Genomic DNA, 21,465 nt, shown 5'->3' with positions numbered 1-21,465 from the left:
TGTTCACCCCTTATCTATAGAGGTGTAGTATTCTAATGTTACATCTTCTATTCTTTAAAGTCAGTGTTTTGCCAATGTCCAAAAACAAGATCTAATGCACTTTCCCTCTTGAAAGATCAAAATTTGTTATACCTGGTTGTTCACCAGTACATTCTCTATCCAGAGATTTAGTGTCCTAATGATACTGTACATCTTCTATTCTTCCAAAATCTGCCTCACATTATTATCCATGTCACAATATAATGTAGGTGTCTGATAATAAATTCTATTTTATTCTTCGTTTTAGATTTAGAGCAAGTACTCCAGAAGACCAACAACACCTGCGACAGGTGTTGTTGAGCTGGCTACAATTAAAGGTCAGTGAAAATCTTTTCTGGAATTACTTTTTAATAGATAGTTGACTGAATATATTCATCATTTCATAACTTTTCATAATTAAATGTAAATGTGGTGGAATAATCTACTGGGCTGAATTGCGCACTGGTGTGGACAACATGTGCAGCAACTTTCTTATCTCCTAAAGGTTCGTGTTGTACAGCCGCCAACAGACCGCACTTATTTGTCTGTCCACAACGGCAAGGTCTAGACAGACCAGTAACCCCTACTCTTCTGAAAGAAAAAAGAAAGATGTACTTGCTCTACCACAGGAGAGCCTTGAACCCATGCTGTTTGCATGGCTATTAGTTTGCGGTGCCCTTGTCTTAACCACTAGATTCGACATCTGTGTATTGTTAAAATATCTGTTAGAACATTCCTTCTCAATCCAATCTTTTCAATGAATATTACCACTTTGTGAACAATTTCCTCTCTTTCAGGTTACATCAGAAGGCCAGGAGAAGAATTTTATCAAGAACAAAGTAGCCCAGCTTTTTTCTTTAGTGTTTATCTACGACTTTCCCGCTGGATGGCCCACGTTCTTCTCCACTCTGTTACAAGTGTTGCAGTTGGGCCACAAATCGGTAGATATGTATCTACGCATTTTACTAGCCATTGATTCCGAAGTGGTGGACCGTGAAATTGTGCACACACCAGAGGTAATAGAAAGTTACAATTAAACTCCATAATGTGTTGTTATTATGCCATGCAATGGGATGATATTAAGAGTATTTTTACAGTTTTTTACCTACATTTTTTTATATGTAAATTAGTTTGTTACATACATATGTGCTATGATCAAGAGCACCCTCAAGGCAATCTAACAGGTGAATCACACAGGAACTCGTAACAGCCTTGATTTTATGTCTGGCTGCGAAAAATACCAACAGTACTGTACTATGTACATATTCTCTGTGGCGTGTGGTATCTTTTAAGAGACGTGGAACTGATCGTGTCGCAGCCACAAATAAACCCTTTGATATCCTGAGCTCAGCATCATATTGTTAGATTGCCTTGATTAAATATATTGTGCATTAATTCTATTAATATTTTAATGATTGTCTTTTCTGTACTTGTTGTTCGTTAATGCTTTACACCCTGTAGAATAAACAGATAATTTAATAGATGTTATCTAATTTGTGGAAAATTTCATCATCAAATTTCAATTACATTACTTTGATTTAATTTTCGTTGTAATTATTTATTCAAAATGTTTAACTGGCAAAGCAACAAATCGCTGATGTCTCAGCCTGATGACATTCCTTTTGTAGACTTCCTAAGTGCCTAAAAATAATAATATTTCTTTACATTAAATCTTTATTCATTGATTGTAGTAATTAATCTTTGGTACTAAATTTTTTTTTTTTAATAGGAAGCGCAAAGGAATACACTTCTTAAGGACGAGATGCGTGTACGCTGTGTGAATGACCTCGTAGAATCCTGGTACCAGATTCTTGAAACCTACGAGAGCACGCACCCCGAATTAGCCTGTGATTGTATTGAGGTCATAGGACTTTACGTGTCGTGGATTGATATTGGTCTAATTGCAAATGATCGTTTTGTCAGCAAATTATTGAACTATTTGGGAATTGATGTTTTACGTGAATCTGCATGCGATTGTCTTCATGATATTATCAATAAAGGGATGGACCCGATTATGAAAACTGAACTGATTGAATCGTTAATGAAAGTACTTGAGGAAATCGGAGTTATCCCACCAAAACAAGTAAGTATAACTGTTATCCATTTAAAGACACTATTGGGTTTGCATTTTGATTGTTAGTTTATTAAAACCCAAGATTTCCCTAGTAACTAGTATCCTGATAATCAATGGAGGTTCCCAATATTTTTCCGATTAAGGAACAGTTTTTCCTGATTGTTTTTTCTATAGAAAAACATGCCGATGTTAATATTATTTTGATTTCACTGTTATGTCCTAGTTTGTAACTAAAGGTCTGGAGAGTGCCTAGCAACCTCTAATGTTTTATGTATTTTTTAAAAATGTTTATAGCACCCTCTCTTGTTTGGCTATGCTTTCTCCCGATATTTATCTTTTCCAAGTTGGACACATTTGAATATGCAGCCTTTCCCAAATTTCCTGGCTACAGTAAAATACTATATGCTTCACCGAGTATTATGATTGTGGCAGTTCATGCGGCACAATACAAATATCTAGTAGTGCTACAAACTATTTGACTTTGTACTAATATCATGTTTTTTGCTCCTTTTCCGTTTCATACAAAATTGGGAAATTTGCCATATTTTTAGTTAATATCAAACTTTATCAGAAAAAAACAACTTGTTATTGGCACTCAAATGATAGCGTGACTATTGCTCATTGCGAAATATGGGAAAATAATCATTAATACCAAGTGTTTTTTAAGCTTATGGCTATCATGTGTTATTTTTACTGTAAATATTTTTTTTTTTTTTCAAAAACAGATTTAGATATTGCACAATTTAAGTCTATAGAATTAGTAGCAGGCTGTCTTACTTACACAATTCACGTACTTACCAGTGAATTGTCAAATTGTATTTCCGTTAACATCAAATATACATTGCAACATTATGCTGAACACTTTCAAATTTTAAGCCATTCAACATTAGATTCTACTATGTAGATTAATTATCGGTAAATCTACTTAGATTGAAATTAGATCTTTCTTTCTTCAGCCCATATCGTGACGTCCACTGCTGGGCAAAGCCCTCTCACAAATGTTTGTCAACTATTCTTTATTTGTTGTTAGTTTATGGTGTAATGTATCACCATCAAGTCTGGCAGATTTAAATTACTGGTGTACATAATTGCATTGATATAGGTCAAACACTGACCTTTCCACCAACCCCCCCCCCCCCCCCCCCCCTCCATATATACTTGTCCCAGTTTCTATTTCAATGAGAGTAGCACCTAAGACTGTATTTTACTTAGTCTTTATACAAATCCATATTCTTAAAAAAATATATTGTTTTTGTATTTTTAAAACAGGATGAAGATGTTGATTTTCTAGCAAAACTTGCTCGACTTGTAAACGGAATGGGTTGTAATCTCATAATCAGTTGGCAAAAGTATGTGTGTTATTAATATAGGGGCTAGCTCTAGAAGTATCCCCAAAATGTCATTTTGTTTTCTGGCTGGAGTGTCTGCAAACTTTGTTTAATCCAGTAGGATTAGGTTTACAGACACAACAACCAAACCACATATATCTACTTTGTTTTTTGTGTATATAATTTTAACATTTCGGCACCAGCCCATCCAAGAGTGTTTGTTGAAAAAATATACTCTGTTTTCCATTAGCAAATATATTAACGTGCAGTGGCGGATCTAGGGCGGGGGGGGGGGGGGGTGAAGAATAGGGTGACCACCCCCTTAATTCTCAAAAAAAAAAAAAAAAGATGCAACCTAATCGCGAGCTAGGGTTAGCATTAATAGTTGTGTGTAAATAGGCCTACACAGTGAAAGAGCTAAGAGTTCAATTACTATTATGAATTCAAGAGTTTAAAAAGAAAACACGATTTACAATCTTCGGAAAATACCCATTTTCAAAACACACGCACTCCTAAAACTACCAGTTGTCAAGCTCGCTCCTCGTGTGAATGCTGACGTCATCACTCTCCAAAATACACCATTTTCCATTGCAGTTAATTTCCGCCGCCCTGGTCCGTGTGTGCACAAGCGTTAGCGTGGTATATTTACACCCCTGAGTGGAGTGTAATATGGGGAACTTTTTTCTCGCGCATGAAAGTTTTTTGTATAATATTATGGTATGCAGTATAAACGATAAAAATAAACGAGAAACATGGTGTTCTTTTATTATTTTATAGGCATAAAATAAACATGAAATGTCTTGTATGTTCACGGGACGGCCGAAAAAAGTATGTGGCGTATTTGGCGTTTTTTGATTTGTGTTATAGACACGGCGATTACTGCGATCATTGTATACCAAATTACATTGAGTTATTCACCCGGCTGTAGGGTAGTATATCTCTGAGGTTAACAGACCACCAAAACACGGTACACAACACATGCACTCTATCGAGGCATTTTCGGAGTACCGCATTACCAAATGTTCATTTTGTTTGAAGGTTTTTCGATCAAAGTTTATTATTAGTTCGTCGAAAAAGATCCGTACAGTATTTAGGAAGGATGTATTTAAATTTACATTATGTAATATTTGTTATTAAGTGTGATGGAAACAGTTTCTCTAGCCTATTAAACAGTGTGTAAGCATCTATTTTTTCAAAAATTTTCGGAGCCTCGGGAGGGGACACCCCCTCCCAAACCCTCCCCCGCTTGGTGCTACGCACCTCGTTTGCCACTTTCGTGGCCACCCCCCCTCGTCAGATCCTAGATCCGCCACTGACGTGAATCAAACATTCCTGAGTTCTGATTGGTTGCGCATTTTTACCTCACAGGTGAAATCAGCAGGTGAAAATATTAGTACACTTTTGATTGACACGAATAGATTGGAAACCCAGCTTTAAAACCACTAATTGTTAAGATAGTATATCTACTGTAGTTCTTTGTAATTCCACATAATATATTCCAATTCACCAAATAAATTATTATGATTTTCTCAATAAACATTAAAATTGTTATTAATATTAAACAATTTATTTAATTTTCAGACAAGTGAAGATTAAAGATCATATAAGTGCCGCTCGAACCCTGTCGGCAGTAGAATCAAAGATACCGTTAATGTTCCAGTTTCTCGGTCACGAAGATGATGACATCTCATTGGCTGTGGCAGACTTTGCTAAAGATTACATAACAGTTTTAAAACAGGTTAGAATGAAAATCATATTTTTATAATTTATTTTCCGTACAATAATTTATTTGTGAAAACACTATTTCCATAGAAATGAAAGAACTTTTATTATGTGGTAGAACTAATATTGAACAGCATGTGATACAAAATTAACCAATGAATTGGCAGTATGTGTTATACATTTTTAATTATTCATTAACATTTAACACAACATTTAAATAAACTGTAACTAGGCCTACTACATTTATATATTGAGATCCAGTCACTGATACAGCATTGTCATTTTTTCAGTAACTTGCCTTTGGATTGATATTTGTTATTATTTGTATTTTCAGATTATCCACACAAATGCTGCTCAGAAGGAGTTTCTAAAACAAATGCTTTATATAATTTTAAAGAAGTTTGAATTTGACGAATCATACGATTTTGATTCGCAAGGTGAGGACGAAGCCATGTTTCAGGATTATCGTAAGCAGATTAAGGTGATCTTTGATAATCTAGCCCAGCTGGATCAACAACTTGTGTTTTCTGCCGTGCATCAATATGTTACTACAACATTAAGGTTAGTCTTAATTGGTCAACAAGTTCCATCTATTATTAAAGTCAATGTTTCCCATTTCATAGGGTCAAACTGAATAATCAAAGTACTGTAATAACATTCATCTCAGTAAACACATCTTAAAATCTACAACATTCCCTAATTTATAATTACTTGTAGGCCTATTGTTATTAATTATTATAAACAGTCTAATATTAATAAAGAAGAATGTTGTTGTTTTGTTCCATTCAATTTCTCTACCTACCATCAGTTATATTTTTTTCATCCGTTTTTTTCTTTTTCTGTCCAGTTGTTCCATTCCATTATACCATATCTTCACTTATTCTTATCTTGCCAATCAGTTTCATTTTCCTTTGTTCTTATGTTACTGTTCCTGTTAGTTGTCTTATTCCGAAGACACATGGCCATTATTGATGAATACATAGTATCAGTTGACTTCACTGCTGGTGTATAAGTTTATACCATGCTATACACTTTTTAAAAAACTTTTCTTTTTGCTGTCTTTCATCTTTGGGTCATCCTCTTACTGTACTCTCTTGACTTGAATCCTCAGAACTAACTGTCCCCTTGGCCGCTCACTAGAGATAATACACCATTCCCTTCTTTCCATGGCACATTCTTCTTCATTGCCATGCTTTTTAAAATGCTTCTTCTTAAACTTCTCATTTTTCAGTTCCTGGAAGACAGTAAATTTTACACAAGTTGAGTTATCTATTCGGATTCTATTCATGATGGGAGAAGCTATCCCTGCAAACAGTGGCAATCATTTTTCGGGGGAAGGACAACGAGTCGCGGCCATGAAGAGCATGATGGAAAAGGTAAGACAAGATTGAAAAAATAAGAAACATTTATATAATAAAAACTGTTTTTAATAATTGATCACTTTATCTAAGCAGTATGTATATATGCAGTATGTCAAAAATTCCTGCGCGTGCAAAAAATTTTACGCGTATGGTGCGCACGGAGTATGAAAAACATATTTTTTTCTCTTGAATTATATTTTTCAAGCCTTTTCTGGTAATTTTGAAAACAATTTAGACCTTTTCCAGTTTAAATAACGCCATACGAACACGTTGAATTAGACAATTCGTGCGCGTTTTTTATGAAAAAGTTTAAAAAATCATCAAAATAATGTCTTTTTTTAAACAGTCATAGTTTCTAAAGTAAACCGTGAACCGTTTATTTTTATTACAAAATCTAGAAGTTGATGAGTTGTAGATATCGGATCATGCATCGATAAGGCTAAAAAAACATTGTGACGTAATCGTATGGCCACACGAATGTAAAATATAGGATTTTTGTCTCTTTCGTTATTGCCCATCACATTCAATGGAGCGCATCACGCTTATCCGTTTTCCATTTTCACCCCGATTTTTATATTGTCTAGGTCAATCAACTATCTTTCGCATGAGTTAAAAATATTTTAATTTTTATGACGTCATCATGCCTAAAAATTTTAATTACGTGGGTCATTAATTTCATCTTTACAGTAAATTTTAATCTGTAATAGCTCGTAAGAATAAAATGTGATAATCACGATTAAAACGCTTTCTGGAAGCTATTGGATTGTAGATACGAATTCATGTGAACATATTGCCAATCGGATGTTGTGACGTCATCATATGGCCACTTGATTTTAAAAAGTCGTATTTTCATCTTTTGTGTCATAGTTCACTACATTTAAAAGAGCGCGCATCAATAATAATTTCCTTCCGAAATAGCGAGTCTCGTAATTTCACCTATTCTACACTGTATGTAATATGTATACAGATTATACTGTGTATACTATATAACACAAAATAACAGAATTCAGCAATAACAGCATTTCATATTCTTCAGTTCAGGTCATAATGCCATAATCTTTTTCTGTGTGCAATATTCCAACGTATGACGTGCACGATGGCGTTTCTCGTGCGGATAACTAACTCGTCAAAGTGACGAGTTTCATGTCTAGTTAATTCTGGTTTTTCCATATTTCTCTTTCTTTTTGTTGTTTTAATCTTATATTTCTCAGAAATTCTCATAATATGCTGCTTTTTATCATTCATGGAAACAAGATATAGATATATTGATTCTAATAATAGTGAATGAATGTTTATGAGTGTAATGACCATACAAATAATTTTGATTATCATCTTTCCCCGAATGCACAATAATTGTTCAATTGCGTGAACAAAAATTCATTCATTATTTGTTTAATAACACACCTTCTTTTAACGAGAGACTAATCCAAGACTAAACCATTTGAAAATGCAGCAGAGTAGAAAATTATAGGCAGCTCACGCTACAGGTTGATCGAAAGTTAACAACAGCCTCTGTTGTACATGTGCTTGCAAAACAAAATTGCTGTACTCCCATATAACGACATCGCACTCTAATTAAGAGTGCAATAGAACATTTATTTTATATCATGTGTCAGACAATCCTCTAATCAAATTACAAGAATCTCCTGTTATAAATCATATTTACCCACTAGCCAGGTTATTTCTTATTTGTTTTTGCATTCTTTTATTTTAGCTAATAACATGTGACGTCGTTTCTCATCCTCATTGGATAGTTGGTTTGCAGGTAAATTATTGAAATATTTTGATACTTAGAAATACAGTGACATTTTTTTCTATTTATTTATTGGACTTATGGCTGTTGGCCTTGTTGTCCTTAAGCTCTGTCTACACTATCAAACTTTATGTGACAACCAATATAGCTACAACAACCAGCCAATCAGATACGCTAGATTGAAGGTGCCTCCCTTTCCCTCATATCACTACACATTTGTTGTAGCATGTGTAACAACCCAAACAAATGTTATTACATAATCCTTGCATATGAATGTTAGGCCATTGACAACAACTTTTAAGTTGTTGTCAATGGCCTGTTTAAAAACAGTAAGTCCCAAAGCTAATAGAAAACAAACATCATTTCCCCAGTGTCGTAAACAGTATTGTTCGTGAAGTGACACTTGGAAGTAATATGTAATTGTAACCCAGTAGTCTAGACTATGGGATACATTGTTTTAATTTTATGCCATAGGAAACTCCAACACAAAATGTTGAATTTCAACATTGAATTGATAATGGAAAATCCATTTGTAACCGATACATAATAGTGACATCAGCATGCATCACAGATGTAAAAAAAAGATGTCCTGTGACGCAAACGAATGTAATTTAAATCACTCAATGTTTTCAAAAATAGATGGTGAAACCAACTGATTAAATTTCCGTTTTCAATTATAATAATTCTGCATAATTGATTGAGTACGTATTTGTACTGGTACCAAACGTGCACACTTAATTTTATCTAGTGTTCCATATTCTTGTATTGTAACATAGATGTGTAGAGTATTGATTTGTGGTAATATTGAAATTGTCATTTTAATGTCTCCTGCAAACTTTTATAGTTACTTTATGGTTTTGTTTTTACACTTTAAAATGAAATATTGACAGCTGATAATGACTAATTTTAGATTTGGCTTTTCTACAAATCGATTTATTCTGCAAATTGCATTGAAATGTCGGAAATTAATTGTTTTTATAAACTTAAACACATCAGTAATTTTTCAATTGAAAAAATAAGCATAGTGTTGTTTGAAATAATCTTAGAATTTCTGTTGTGAACATGAAAATCCCCAATTTTCAATAATAAAGAATGCTTTGTATTTCATTATAAATGTAATTGTATAGTTCAAAATACTGTTAATGAATTGCTGCCTTCTTTATTTAATGAATGAATAGATTGACTATTGATAAAATTAAGATTAAAATAATCACAATTATGTATGGATAGAGATTTTTTGTTCTCTAATATAGTAGATTATTGTATTGAATAATAAGATTTTCACAAAGCTTTCTCTGTACTCTGTAGGATGTGTTATTCATAAAATGCATAATGAGCATTGTCATAATACAAGTGAAACATTGCTTCGTTTGTTTATGTCATCGGTTTCTGTTTCTGTATATGTCTCATATAAATCAATTTTCTGTTTCATATCTGATCTTTATCTGATACTGTATAGAGAATTATATCTTTATTTAGATCATTCAAGACAAAAATTCCAAGTAGAGTTAATTTCCTTTTAAAGCCTCATTAGAATAATCAATAATAAATTATTGGAAGATTTTACTGAGATCATGGTAAACATTCTAAAATTGGTTAAATCTTAAGTTCTTCTTTTGTTACCATACCTTGTCTATATTGCCCTCTAAGAATAACTTAAACATTTTTATTTTAAACTCTGCACCCTTAGGTCTTTATCTGAGTTCAATCATCAACACATAATTCAACCTTAGTATTATATAAGAAATAATAATTATTGAAATCTCAGAATATGTTATATAAAATAAGAAAATCATTTGCTTAATTTTCAGTATATGGAAACTGTAGCACGCTATGAGAAGTATTTCCTTCTGCAGCAAGAACACATTCCAAAGGTGTTAGTTGCGTTTCTAGACAACCGTGGTTTACGGCATAAACACCCGACTGTACGAAGTCGCTGTTCTTATTTATTTCTACGTTTTGTCAAAACATTGCGGGTGAATTTACAACCGTATACGGAGGTAATACTGCAACGTTTACAGGACTTGTTACAAATTGAAAATTCAAACGGAACTCATATGATGTTGACAAACGATGACAAATTGTTTATTTACGAGGCAGCTGGAATTGTGATTATAATGAGCAATATGAAACCTGAGGTAATGAGACCAGAAAAAACAATTTTTTTTTAAGCGTATCAGGATATTTTCCAAAAGTCCATTTTACACAAACGAACAGTTATGGCCCATGTTTATCTCACGTAGAATCTATCCTAAATAGATCCTATCCTATCCGGTCATAAGAAATAACATATATTTTAATTATAAATTTGTTTTCCGCTTAGGCTTACCGTTACTGCTCGTCATCGTGTAAATTGGCCTTTAAACAGCAAAGAAAATCTTTGGAAAAACTGCTTAGATGTCTTGTTGTCAAGATCACTAACAATTTAAAGACAAAGAGCTGTTTTTTAACATAAACCATTTTATTCTGATTAGGAAAAACTTTTACTTATGAAAAGTCTGCTGGCCCCAACAATTGAAAAATTTACAACAACATTTGAGAAACTGTGTTGTGAAAAAGACCCGAACGTTCAAGAAAAGTATGCTGAAGTTATTAGTTACGCAATTTCTCTTGCAAGGTAAGAGGTGTGTTTTGTTTGTCCTGTTATTGTAGCTATGACTGTTCTAGTGGGTGTGGAGTACATAGAATGTTCAGGTGTTTCTTTTTTTATTCTCAATTGAGTTGTATTGCCTAGGATAGGTGGTGATTTACCTCAAAAGTGACAACCCTATTCATACAACATATGCACAAGATGCTCTACATAAATAGTTTTGTAGTAAGTAACGGCCTTGTGAAAAACACCAATATGGTGATTCAAGTGTTGCATCCGTTTTTAAATAAAGTTGTTATTATTATTATTACAGTCTAATCACCAGTCTTTGAGAATGAAGTTGTTTTTTTGTCATTAGAAAAAATATAACATCTGACAGGATTTGAACCCAGGATCCTGAAATTGGGCGGTAGATGAGTATCTTAACCACCAAGATGCAACTCCTCTCCATTAGGACTTAAATCGTAATTTTATTTTATTTATTGTAGCCGCAGCTCGAAAGCCTTTCACACACAAGCTACAATGAAGCAACATGGTTGTGAAGGCTGCTACACCGAGGCATTGGAAATCTTTCTTCAGGCGTTAAACACTCCCCATCAGCATCAGGTGTTACATTCAGCAGTTAGACAATACCTACACCGAATGATTGTTTGTCTTGGAGAGAGCGTGCTACCTTACATACCGATTGCGGTGCAACATTTATTGAAACAATGTGAAGCGCGGGATATTCAGGAATTTATACCTCTGATTAATCAACTCATTTCAAAATTTAAGGTACATTTTTGTAATTTTTATTACACCTGCTGCTTTGTTAATAAAGTTCTCTTCAACAATTTCGCAAGCTGTGCTATCGCAAATGCTTTCGTTTCCATAGTTAAAAACATTTCATTGTTAGAACAAGTAATTTTTTGTTTAAACTTTTGTTTCATTTTATAACAATTTGTGTAAACACATTACCTTCTATTAGTTTGTTAAATAAATAGTCTTTAAAGGCAAACGTCGCACATACATTACGTAACCCTATTTGTTTATCATTATGGAAGTAATTTGTTACTTTCACTTTTCTGTCTCTTGTATATTAGCTAGGTTCACGTTCAGAATTAAATGCAACCTGTAAAAAAAATTGATAGTTTTATTTATGCTAACCTTCTCTTCTTTAACAGTAATAAATTCAACTTTATAGTATTTTTAAGCAGCCTTATTGGCCCAGCTTTAAATGCAAAGACACCTCATTGGCATAAAGATATAATTTCTCATGTGCTAAACTTGTGAGGATGATAGATAATGAACTCACAATACAGCTTTATTTAATTGATTGGATACCATTATGTAATTTTTTTTATTTTTTTTATTATAACCCACACTTTATGTATTACATTTCTCTTGTGTCCAATCCTTCTAATGGCAAAATGTAAAAATGTGATGTAAAAATAATTGTTACCACTTCTCATTTTCAGAGGGTCATTGCACCGTTTCTACAAGAGGTATTTATGCCCATAGTAACCACCATATTCAATGTACTGGCTCAGCCTTCTGACCAAATGGACATGCAAGCTAATAGGGATAAGCGCAGCTTACAGAAGGGATATTTTAATTTTCTACAGGTCCTGGTGATAAATGACCTAGCAGAGGTCATGTCAAATCAAGGTCAGTTAAATAATTGTTGTACGAAAAAAATAAGTTCTTGAAAACCAATATTTGTCAATGACCACACAAAAAAAACCATTTCTATACCGGGATGGTGTCCGGCGGGGGATAGTTTTACCTTAGTTAAGCATAGTTAAGCTTAGTTACATTTTTTCACATTATTGATTGTCTCCATCCCCGAAACCTCAACTAAGAAATACCGGAATGGTGTCCAGCGTGGGATAGTTTATTACCATTAGTTAGGGTCTAATGTAAAGCACCTAGAGGGGTCAGTGATCCATTAGGTGCTATATAAATACTGTTTATTATTATTATTATTATTATTATTATTATTATTATCATACATTCCAATAATTTTTCCTTTGTTTTGAAAATCTTTTTTCATGACTGCTTTTTTTTATCAGTGGAAGAGGAATTCAAATTACCTGGTAGAATTCCTATTCTTTTGTATGCAAATGTTGCATTTTTTTTAAAATGTGAAAAATAAAAGATGGATCAAAAGATGTTATCAGATGACTATGACTTAAATTTATGTTTTTGGTGTTTTTATTCAACTGCAGATTTTGTTTTCGCGCTGTATTAAAAGTTATTCACCATATACCCATCAACTTTGGTTTTTTTTTATATCCTGAGCAGTTTTGTTACCAAATATTGTAACATCAGCTTGAACTACCTAACTGGTGAACAAACTATGAATGGTTTTTATACCAGAATATATTTTGACCTGTTGCTTTTGTATAAATGTTTTAATACGTTTGACTGTAATCTTGTTTACTAATTCTTAGTTAAAGTTCCTAGTCAATGTCTCCATGATTTTTATGTTCCGTTTAGTCATGTTAATGTTAGTAAAATTGCTTTATTTCTAATCTATCTGAATTATTTTGTTGCCACTTTTCCTAAAGTTGATCTGTGTTCTGATTCCTTAAATATGTTATGTTTCCCGTTTTGATACATGTAGGTGGTGGGAGGATTATTTTATCTTACGTTGGATATTTTTATTGAATATATTGTATATAGACATTTTATATAGTTTTATCATTTTGTCAACACCACCTGTAAGTAGGAACTTTGTTCTTGTTGTAATGTTTTTGCATAAATATATAAGGTTTATAGATACATTTAGAATATAGAGAATTTAAATAGAGAAATTCAGATGTTGTTCTTATTGTTTGGACAATTTCTGGTGACTAAATGTGCTATTCTTGCCAACTGACACAAGATCTTGTGTCTGCTACAAGCATCCCCTAGCACAATTTCATTATTGTGGTTTTTAAAGGTTGGTACTCCAGGATATGAGTGGAAACCACAGAAATGTAAATCCAATTATTTACAGTTTCCTTATAAAGTTACCTCATCAAATAAGGATATGACCTTTATTATTAATAAGCACACGTGATTTTCTGCGTGTATTTATTTTACTCATTGTGGTTATTTCTTTGGCATCTGTGGGCCTGTTTCTGCTGCAACTGCTCAAAATACGGTATAAAAATACGGTATAAAATACGGTATTTTTTATACCGTATTTTTTAGTACCCCGTTTCTGCTAACAATACTTCTTGGGGGGTCGTGTTAAATTTCATCTTTTTTACCCAAATTGCCATTCATTTATTTGATCGATAATTAAAAGTCGCAATAAAGGAAATTTTACGTCTCACTTTCAACAGCCTAGCCCTAGTGATAGAGATGTTGTGAGAGCACAGCATCGTAATGGGGACAATTAATTCGTTCCCTCCCCGAGTTATTGTATTTTACAATGTTGTACTGCTTTCGCAGGCTCTTCAGCTTTGAGTTTACTTGCTTTGGAGACAAGTCTATTCCATACTCCTGCTTTATTTTTTTAGAAATGTCTTTATAAATGTGGTTGTCCTTTTTATTACGTTTTAGTTGGCCAGACATTTTAGCTTCCCCACACACATTTATTTAGTAAAACTGTGACGTCTTCGCTCCACATTTTCACCGAATATATCTATACACGTGTGTAAAGCAGCTGACAGCGACAGAAAATAAAAACACGAATGTTGACCTTTTGTCATGTAAAAAAAAAATACAGTATTTTTTATTGGCAGCAGAAACGAGTACAAAAAATACGGTATAAATTTGTAAATACCGTATTTTATCCACAAATTTTGTGGGGAAAATACGGTATACAATGTATAAAATGTTATTGTTATACCATACAATTATATGAATTGACCTAGGTCAAGTTTCTTCTTTGAATGTTTACTGTCTGTTATTTTTAACTGTTGGTAAAATTTGCTGGAAATTCCAAACCCACTCACCAAGAACAAGGGATATTTACTACTTAGTACAGACAATAAATCTACTCTTTGACAGGAAGTTATACTTAAACTTTATGTGACAAAAAAATGTGATGTGCTCATATATAGACATGATGATGTCATATCACTACCATATTTGGGCATATCACTACCATATTGGGGCACATTACACTTTTTTTTGTCAAACTAGTTTGATAGTGTAGACATAGCTTTAGACCGAATGCTTATTATTTGGTCTGATGACATTCAAAATCTGTACTTGTTAATGATGTTGTAGATAATATATTGTATCTCATATACTATTTTGTAGTAGCCTAATACAATGTTAGGTCCTAAAATGTCCCATAACAATTCCATGAAATATATGACCATATACAGTTTTCATTGATATTCTCATACTGTTACCTTTTATTTTGCCATAAAAGTATTTTTCAGGTATTGTTAAGAAGCACTATTAAAATAATTCAATTATACAATTGAGTATATACTATCCCTAAATTTCTGAGTTAAAGAAACCATTTCGATAAATAACACAATTGCATAATGGACCTTGGATCCTAAGCACAAGACCACTAATCTATACAATGTACAGGAATATATCCACTACAAGTTGATCCAGATGGAGAGAAACACCTAGCCTGGGTTCCCTTCTCTCTAAATTTAGATTTCAGCATTTCATTTACTATTTTTAAGTCTGAGGACCCCTAATTTCAAATTCATCAAAATGGATTTATGCTGCACCCAGTTTATTTATGAATATCCCAACCATCACCACTTTTATTGACTCGTTGTTTGTAACTAAACTCTATACCATGTTAAATAAATAAATTGTTCAGTCGTCTTTAGATCAAGGTATTTTCATGCTATTAAGCTTTGCGCTTGATGGATTTTATATTCATATATAGTCCAAATTTGGTTATGAATATATTTAACAGAAATAAACTTCTGACCTTAATTGATGGCATATATAAAAGACTGCAGACAGACTGAGATTTAATATGCCAGTTATACTAATTTATTTATTTTGTAACAATGCAACCTGATTTTATTAACAATAATTAATTATTTAATATTTAAAATATAATTTATTTATTTTTTCAGAGCAGCAACATTTTCATCAAATCTTAATGACGATTGTTGAAGGAGCTGTTGACCCAGATCAAGATCCAGTGGTAATTTGTTTCTAACATTTATTTGGATAATAATGAAACAAATGAAAAGAAAGCATTATTATCATTTTTTTTTTCTACCGCATGCCATATGTTAATAACTATAAAAACACACTTAAAAAAATATTAATGTATTTAACTGAAAAATTGCTCGAAAAATACAGTCCAACTCCAAAATAGATTAGTGGCTGGTTATGAGTCCCCAAAGATTGTTGTGACAATTAAGTTCCAAAAAATACTAATTGTTTTGTGCTTCATTTTAAACAGAAGACTTCATTTATTTACATCAATGTTTTTCTTTTAAGGCACAAAAAACGTGTTTTAATATTTTGAAAAGACTACATGATGTCTGGGGAAGCAAAGGAGTTGCTTCTAAACAGTTCTTTCACAATTTTCTGTATGAGTACATAATCCCAGCTGTGTTCCGTGCTCCTTTCAACTTCCAGGACGCCCAATCAATGTTGGTATGTTTAATTTTGTGTTGTTTCTGACTTATAACAGTACTACCTGGAATAGTAATAGCTAATATTAAATTTAATGGTCATGGACTATGCATCTAGTGTAAAATCTTCTACCAGCCTCTCGAAACAAGACATTAGTACGTACGGTTGACTGTGGATGATAGAAAATAATGAATTTGACTTATGATTAACCATGCTGATATAGCCACCACATTCATTCACATTCAACCGTGCTGATGATTATTTATTTATTATAAATTATTTTAATCACACCCAACAATAAGAAGCCAATAACATGATGCCTAAGATAAAAACTTTTACATGCCTTAAAATTACATGCATGGTTGACCATGCCACCTTTATCCAAATCATTAGGCGCAGGAGCCCCGGATAGCGTTACGTTTGAAAACCCCAAAAAGTGAGGTTTTCAACCATTAGCGGCATGACTGATGTGAGTGATTAATGTGTTTTACGGACGGTTTCAAGGACTATCCTACCAGTGGGCTGTTCACTGGTCAAATGATTGACACTCTGTATCACCGTTTGTAACTGGAGCTGTGACGACCTTTGTAACTGGAGCTGTGACGACCTTGCAAGAATACTAGGCCAGAATTTTTAATTGAAAAGTGCCTTGGTATTAACAATAACATGGAGATGGAAACAAATTTGTCTATCTTTCTTTCTAAAATAAATGGTCACTATAGTTTCAAACTAGGCTTAGTCCACCACATTAGTAATTACGAATCGAAACCTAAATTAAAATTGTTGGTATTCTTTGGCCGTTGTTTGATTAATTACATCTTCATGCCATGTTTTTTTTTTCTCTAATGATTTGGCGATACGCTCCTATATTAATTAGGCCTACTAGCAGAGGGTTCGATGAGTTTTGAAAAGTTATGGAAATGTGGTCTAACATTATAGCAATTCAGTTTTTTAAGGCCCTTCTTCCTTGTCCGAGCCTTTGGAAATATTAAAAAGTTATATTAATATAATATATTCTGTGTTTTCATGTTTTGAGAAATTGTATATCATTTCAGATGTTTCGCGCTGCGCTTTTATTTGTTTCGCGCTTCGTCTTGTTCGAGCTTCCTCCGTACATACCGATAATTAATATGATTTTTCATTTTATTTTTTGTACATTATTAACAAATAGCATACAGAACCCCATACAGAACATACCCTTCTCTGAGAAAACACTTGTGGGCGATTCCCCGAATACGACATGATGGAATAGCTTTTGGAGACTTTGACTTTGGAGTAGGCCTAAATCGAAACGTCAAGCAACTCAACAGTTCTTTTCAGAACTAATATAGGCCTACGTGGTGTACCGCAAATTTATATCAACAAATATGTAACTTGTTTAGCACGTTTAAAATGGATAGCAAAACATATTAAAAAAAAAAAAACCTGAATTATTTCAAACAGACAGCACATTAGTTCAAACGGATAGCACAATAGATAGTTCAATCAAATGGATATAACTATGATATAACTGTACTGTGCATTCTATACGGATTATCGGGTAGCACATTCTTTCAAATGGATAGCACATTCTTTCAAATGGATAGCACATTCTTTCAAATGGATAGCACATTAGGTAGCACAATCAAATGGATATAGTACTGTACATTATTCTATGATTATCGGGTAGCACATTCTTTCAAATGGATAGCACATTAGGCCTATTTCAAATGGATAGCACATTCTTTCAAATGGATAGCACATTATTTCAAAATGGATAGCACATTATTTCAAATGGATAGCACATTGGGTAGCACAATCAAATAGATATAGTACTGTACATTATTCTATAAGGATTATCGGGTAGCACATTATTTCAAATGGATAGCACATTAGGTAGCACAGTCAAATGGATATAGTAGGCCTACTGTACATTATTCTATACAGATTATCGGGTAGCACATTCTTTCAAATGGATAGAAAATTATTTCAAATGGATAGCACATTCTTTCAAATGGATAGCACATTATTTCAAATGGATAGCACATTATTTCAAATAGTTAGCACATTAGGTAGCACAATCAAATGGATGTGTAATTGTACTGTACATTATTCTATACGGATTATCGGGTAGCACATTCTTTCAAATAGCACATTATTTCAAATGGATAGCACATTATTTCAAATGGATAGCACATTGGGTAGCACAATCAAATGGATATAGTACTGTACATTATTCTATAAGGATTATCGGGTAGCACATTATTTCAAATGGATAGCACATTAGGTAGCACAATCAAATGGATATAATTGTACTGTACATTATTCTATAGCCTACGGATTATCGGGTAGCACATTCTTTCAAACGGATAGCACATTAGGTAGCACAGCCAAATGGATATAGTACTGTACATTATTCTATAAGGATTATCGGGTAGCACATTCTTTCAAATGGATAGCACATTAGGTAGCACAATCAAATGGATATAGTACTGTACATTATTTCATACGGATTATCGGGTAGCACATTCTTTCAAATGGATAGCACATTCTTTCAAATGGATAGCACATTGGGTAGCACAATCAAATAAATGGATATAGTACTGTACTGTACATTATTCTATACGGATTATCGGGTAGCACATTCTTTCAAATGGATAGCACATTCTTTCAAATGGATAGCACATTATTTCAAATGGATAGCACATTAGGTAGCACAATCAAATGGATGTAATTGTACTGTACATTATTCTATACGGATTATCGCGGGTAGCACATTCTTTCAAATAGCATATTATTTCAAATGGATAGCACATTATTTCAAATGGATAGCACATTGGGTAGCACAATCAAATGAATATAGTACTGTACATTATTCTATAAGGATTATCGGGTAGCACATTATTTCAAATGGATAGCACATTAGGTAGCACAATCAAATGGATATAATTGTACTGTACATTATTCTATAGCCTACGGATTATCGGGTAGCACATTCTTTCAAATGGATAGCACATTAGGTAGCACAGCCAAATGGATATAGTACTGTACATTATTCTATAAGGATTATCGGGTAGCACATTCTTTCAAATGGATAGCACATTAGGTAGCACAATCAAATGGATATAGTACTGTACATTATTTTATACGGATTATCGGGTAGCACATTCTTTCAAATGGATAGCACATTCTTTCAAATGGATAGCACATTAGGTAGCACAATCAAATGGATATAATTGTACTGTACATTATTCTATACGGATTATCGGGTAGCACATTCTTTCAAATGGATAGCAAATTATTTCAAATGGATAGCATGGATTTGGGTAGCACAATCAAATTGAGCACATTGGGTAACACATTGCATCAAATGGAAGTCTACTGTACAGTTATTCTATTGAATTGAATTGAAATATATATTTATACTGGGTAACCTCTTCAGTCAAAGACTGGTCTCCCAGAGGGCCCAGTTGGTGATCAGTGGCTGTGATGTACTAATACACCGGGGTAAACCCCTACTCGTCTCGAAAGATGTACTAGGTTCTTTAAGTACACACGAGCTAGATGTGTATTCTATTATCGGGTGTAGCACATTAAAATTGAGAGGATAAGATGGACATCATAATTTATTATTAAGGGGAAAAACAGCAAATCTTTACTGAGGGGACACTCCTATAAAGCGGACATTAAGGGGACGGGGAACATTTAAGCTCAGTGCCAATGTTCACTCAATATATTTTCCATCACAAAATAACAAAAAAGACGAAATATCCATTTATCGTTATTAAATAAAAATGGATATCATGATAATTATGATACTTTGTTTGTCTTGAAAGTTTTCATTGGTGAAACGTTGCCTGCTACATTTTGAATTTCCGAGTCCAGATCAGTATTGGTATTGGTTTTCCGTGATCTATTCTAACTAATGAAACAATTTTAGAAAATGATATATCTGATGGATATCATCTAAGTGATGTTTTACATAAGTTATAACGTTTAACTTTTCATTCTCCATACATTCAATCCTTTTAATATAGTTCTTGTATAACACCATATCAAGTACAGTAGTAGTAGAAATTATTGTAGGGTTTTCTTATTATTCAGTCAATTCAGTGTTTCTATACAGAAAAGAGTAGTCAGTGGCCTTAACATCAATTATAGTAGAGCAGTTAGTGCCATAAAAATAGCCAAGTTGTGCACTTTATTACCAAAGCATGAAACTTGCCACAAAGTTTCTTTGATGTATATAGATTAAAAATATCGGGGGGTGCCAAGTGTCCAACGTCCGGTATGGCGGCCATCTTGATTTCAAAATGGCCACCATAAAAACAAAAAGTGTTCATATCTTGGGAACTATAAACAGTAGAGACTTGATTCTGGTGTTAAATTGTTCACAAACCACATATTTCTATTTGCTCTAATGAAAAGTTTCGTGAAAAAATGACCGGAAATGACGTTTCTCCCAGTTTGACCTTTGACCTCTTATCTGTATATCTCAGTAACTACTGATCATTTTCAATCGATTTTGGTGTCATTTTGTTCAGCATAGAGACATTTATATTTGTAGTAATGAAACATTTTCACATAAAATGACTGGAAATACAATTTATAACCTTTGACATATATAATATGTGAACATACTGTATGTGGTTTACATTGGTATAAATGCACCTAATTTTTTTTAACGAAATAACTGACACTGCAAAAATGACCAGGAATTATTATTCTGAATTTTTGACTTTTGATGTGATAGGATAGGCGTAAAGTATGACAGATCACTGAGAAACAGCAATCACTGAGCTCATCTATGCCGACTTGTTTGCTAAACTGTGATGTGTCAATCGTTAGATAAAAGTTTTGGTCCTCTCTCCATCATCTTTTTTTTTTGCACTGTATTATACCATATGGACAATTGTCTGAAATAAAAGTTGAATTGAATTGTTAGATGCCATTTGGAAATATTTTTGATGTAAAGTAGCATTCTTTCGTTGGCCTCTTTGATGTTGCATATGAGACAAGTTCGGAAAGTTTTCATTTTCATGAGTTAAGAGAATACCGTCTTTCAAAGTACTTACTACAAACTTATCCTGCATTTGTGCAGT

At 33.1% G+C, this 21,465-nt stretch overlaps 1 protein-coding gene across 3 annotated transcripts in view; it reads left to right on the top strand.

The window, feature by feature from the left end:
• LOC140059062 (exportin-T-like) overlaps positions 1-21,465 on the top strand; it is a 33,502-nt gene that overhangs the window by 2,414 nt on the left and 9,623 nt on the right. For 2 of the 3 annotated variants that reach the window (XM_072104880.1, XM_072104881.1), the window contains exons 4-17: positions 287-356; positions 816-1,034; positions 1,748-2,101; positions 3,362-3,441; positions 5,002-5,158; positions 5,477-5,703; positions 6,374-6,518; positions 8,218-8,268; positions 10,068-10,394; positions 10,731-10,873; positions 11,335-11,620; positions 12,304-12,493; positions 15,874-15,944; positions 16,247-16,405. In XM_072104880.1, coding sequence (XP_071960981.1) covers positions 287-356; positions 816-1,034; positions 1,748-2,101; positions 3,362-3,441; positions 5,002-5,158; positions 5,477-5,703; positions 6,374-6,518; positions 8,218-8,268; positions 10,068-10,394; positions 10,731-10,873; positions 11,335-11,620; positions 12,304-12,493; positions 15,874-15,944; positions 16,247-16,405 — 2,479 coding nt within the window. The remainder of the gene's footprint in view (positions 1-286; positions 357-815; positions 1,035-1,747; positions 2,102-3,361; positions 3,442-5,001; positions 5,159-5,476; positions 5,704-6,373; positions 6,519-8,217; positions 8,269-10,067; positions 10,395-10,730; positions 10,874-11,334; positions 11,621-12,303; positions 12,494-15,873; positions 15,945-16,246; positions 16,406-21,465) is intronic. The other variant, XM_072104882.1, reaches the window with a different exon arrangement.

The sequence above is a fragment of the Antedon mediterranea genome, chromosome 9 (genome assembly GCF_964355755.1).
Source record: "Antedon mediterranea chromosome 9, ecAntMedi1.1, whole genome shotgun sequence".
Taxonomy (NCBI): domain Eukaryota; kingdom Metazoa; phylum Echinodermata; class Crinoidea; order Comatulida; family Antedonidae; genus Antedon; species Antedon mediterranea.
Note: the sequence above shows the minus strand (reverse complement) of the source record. Positions and strands in the feature narration are given on the sequence as shown.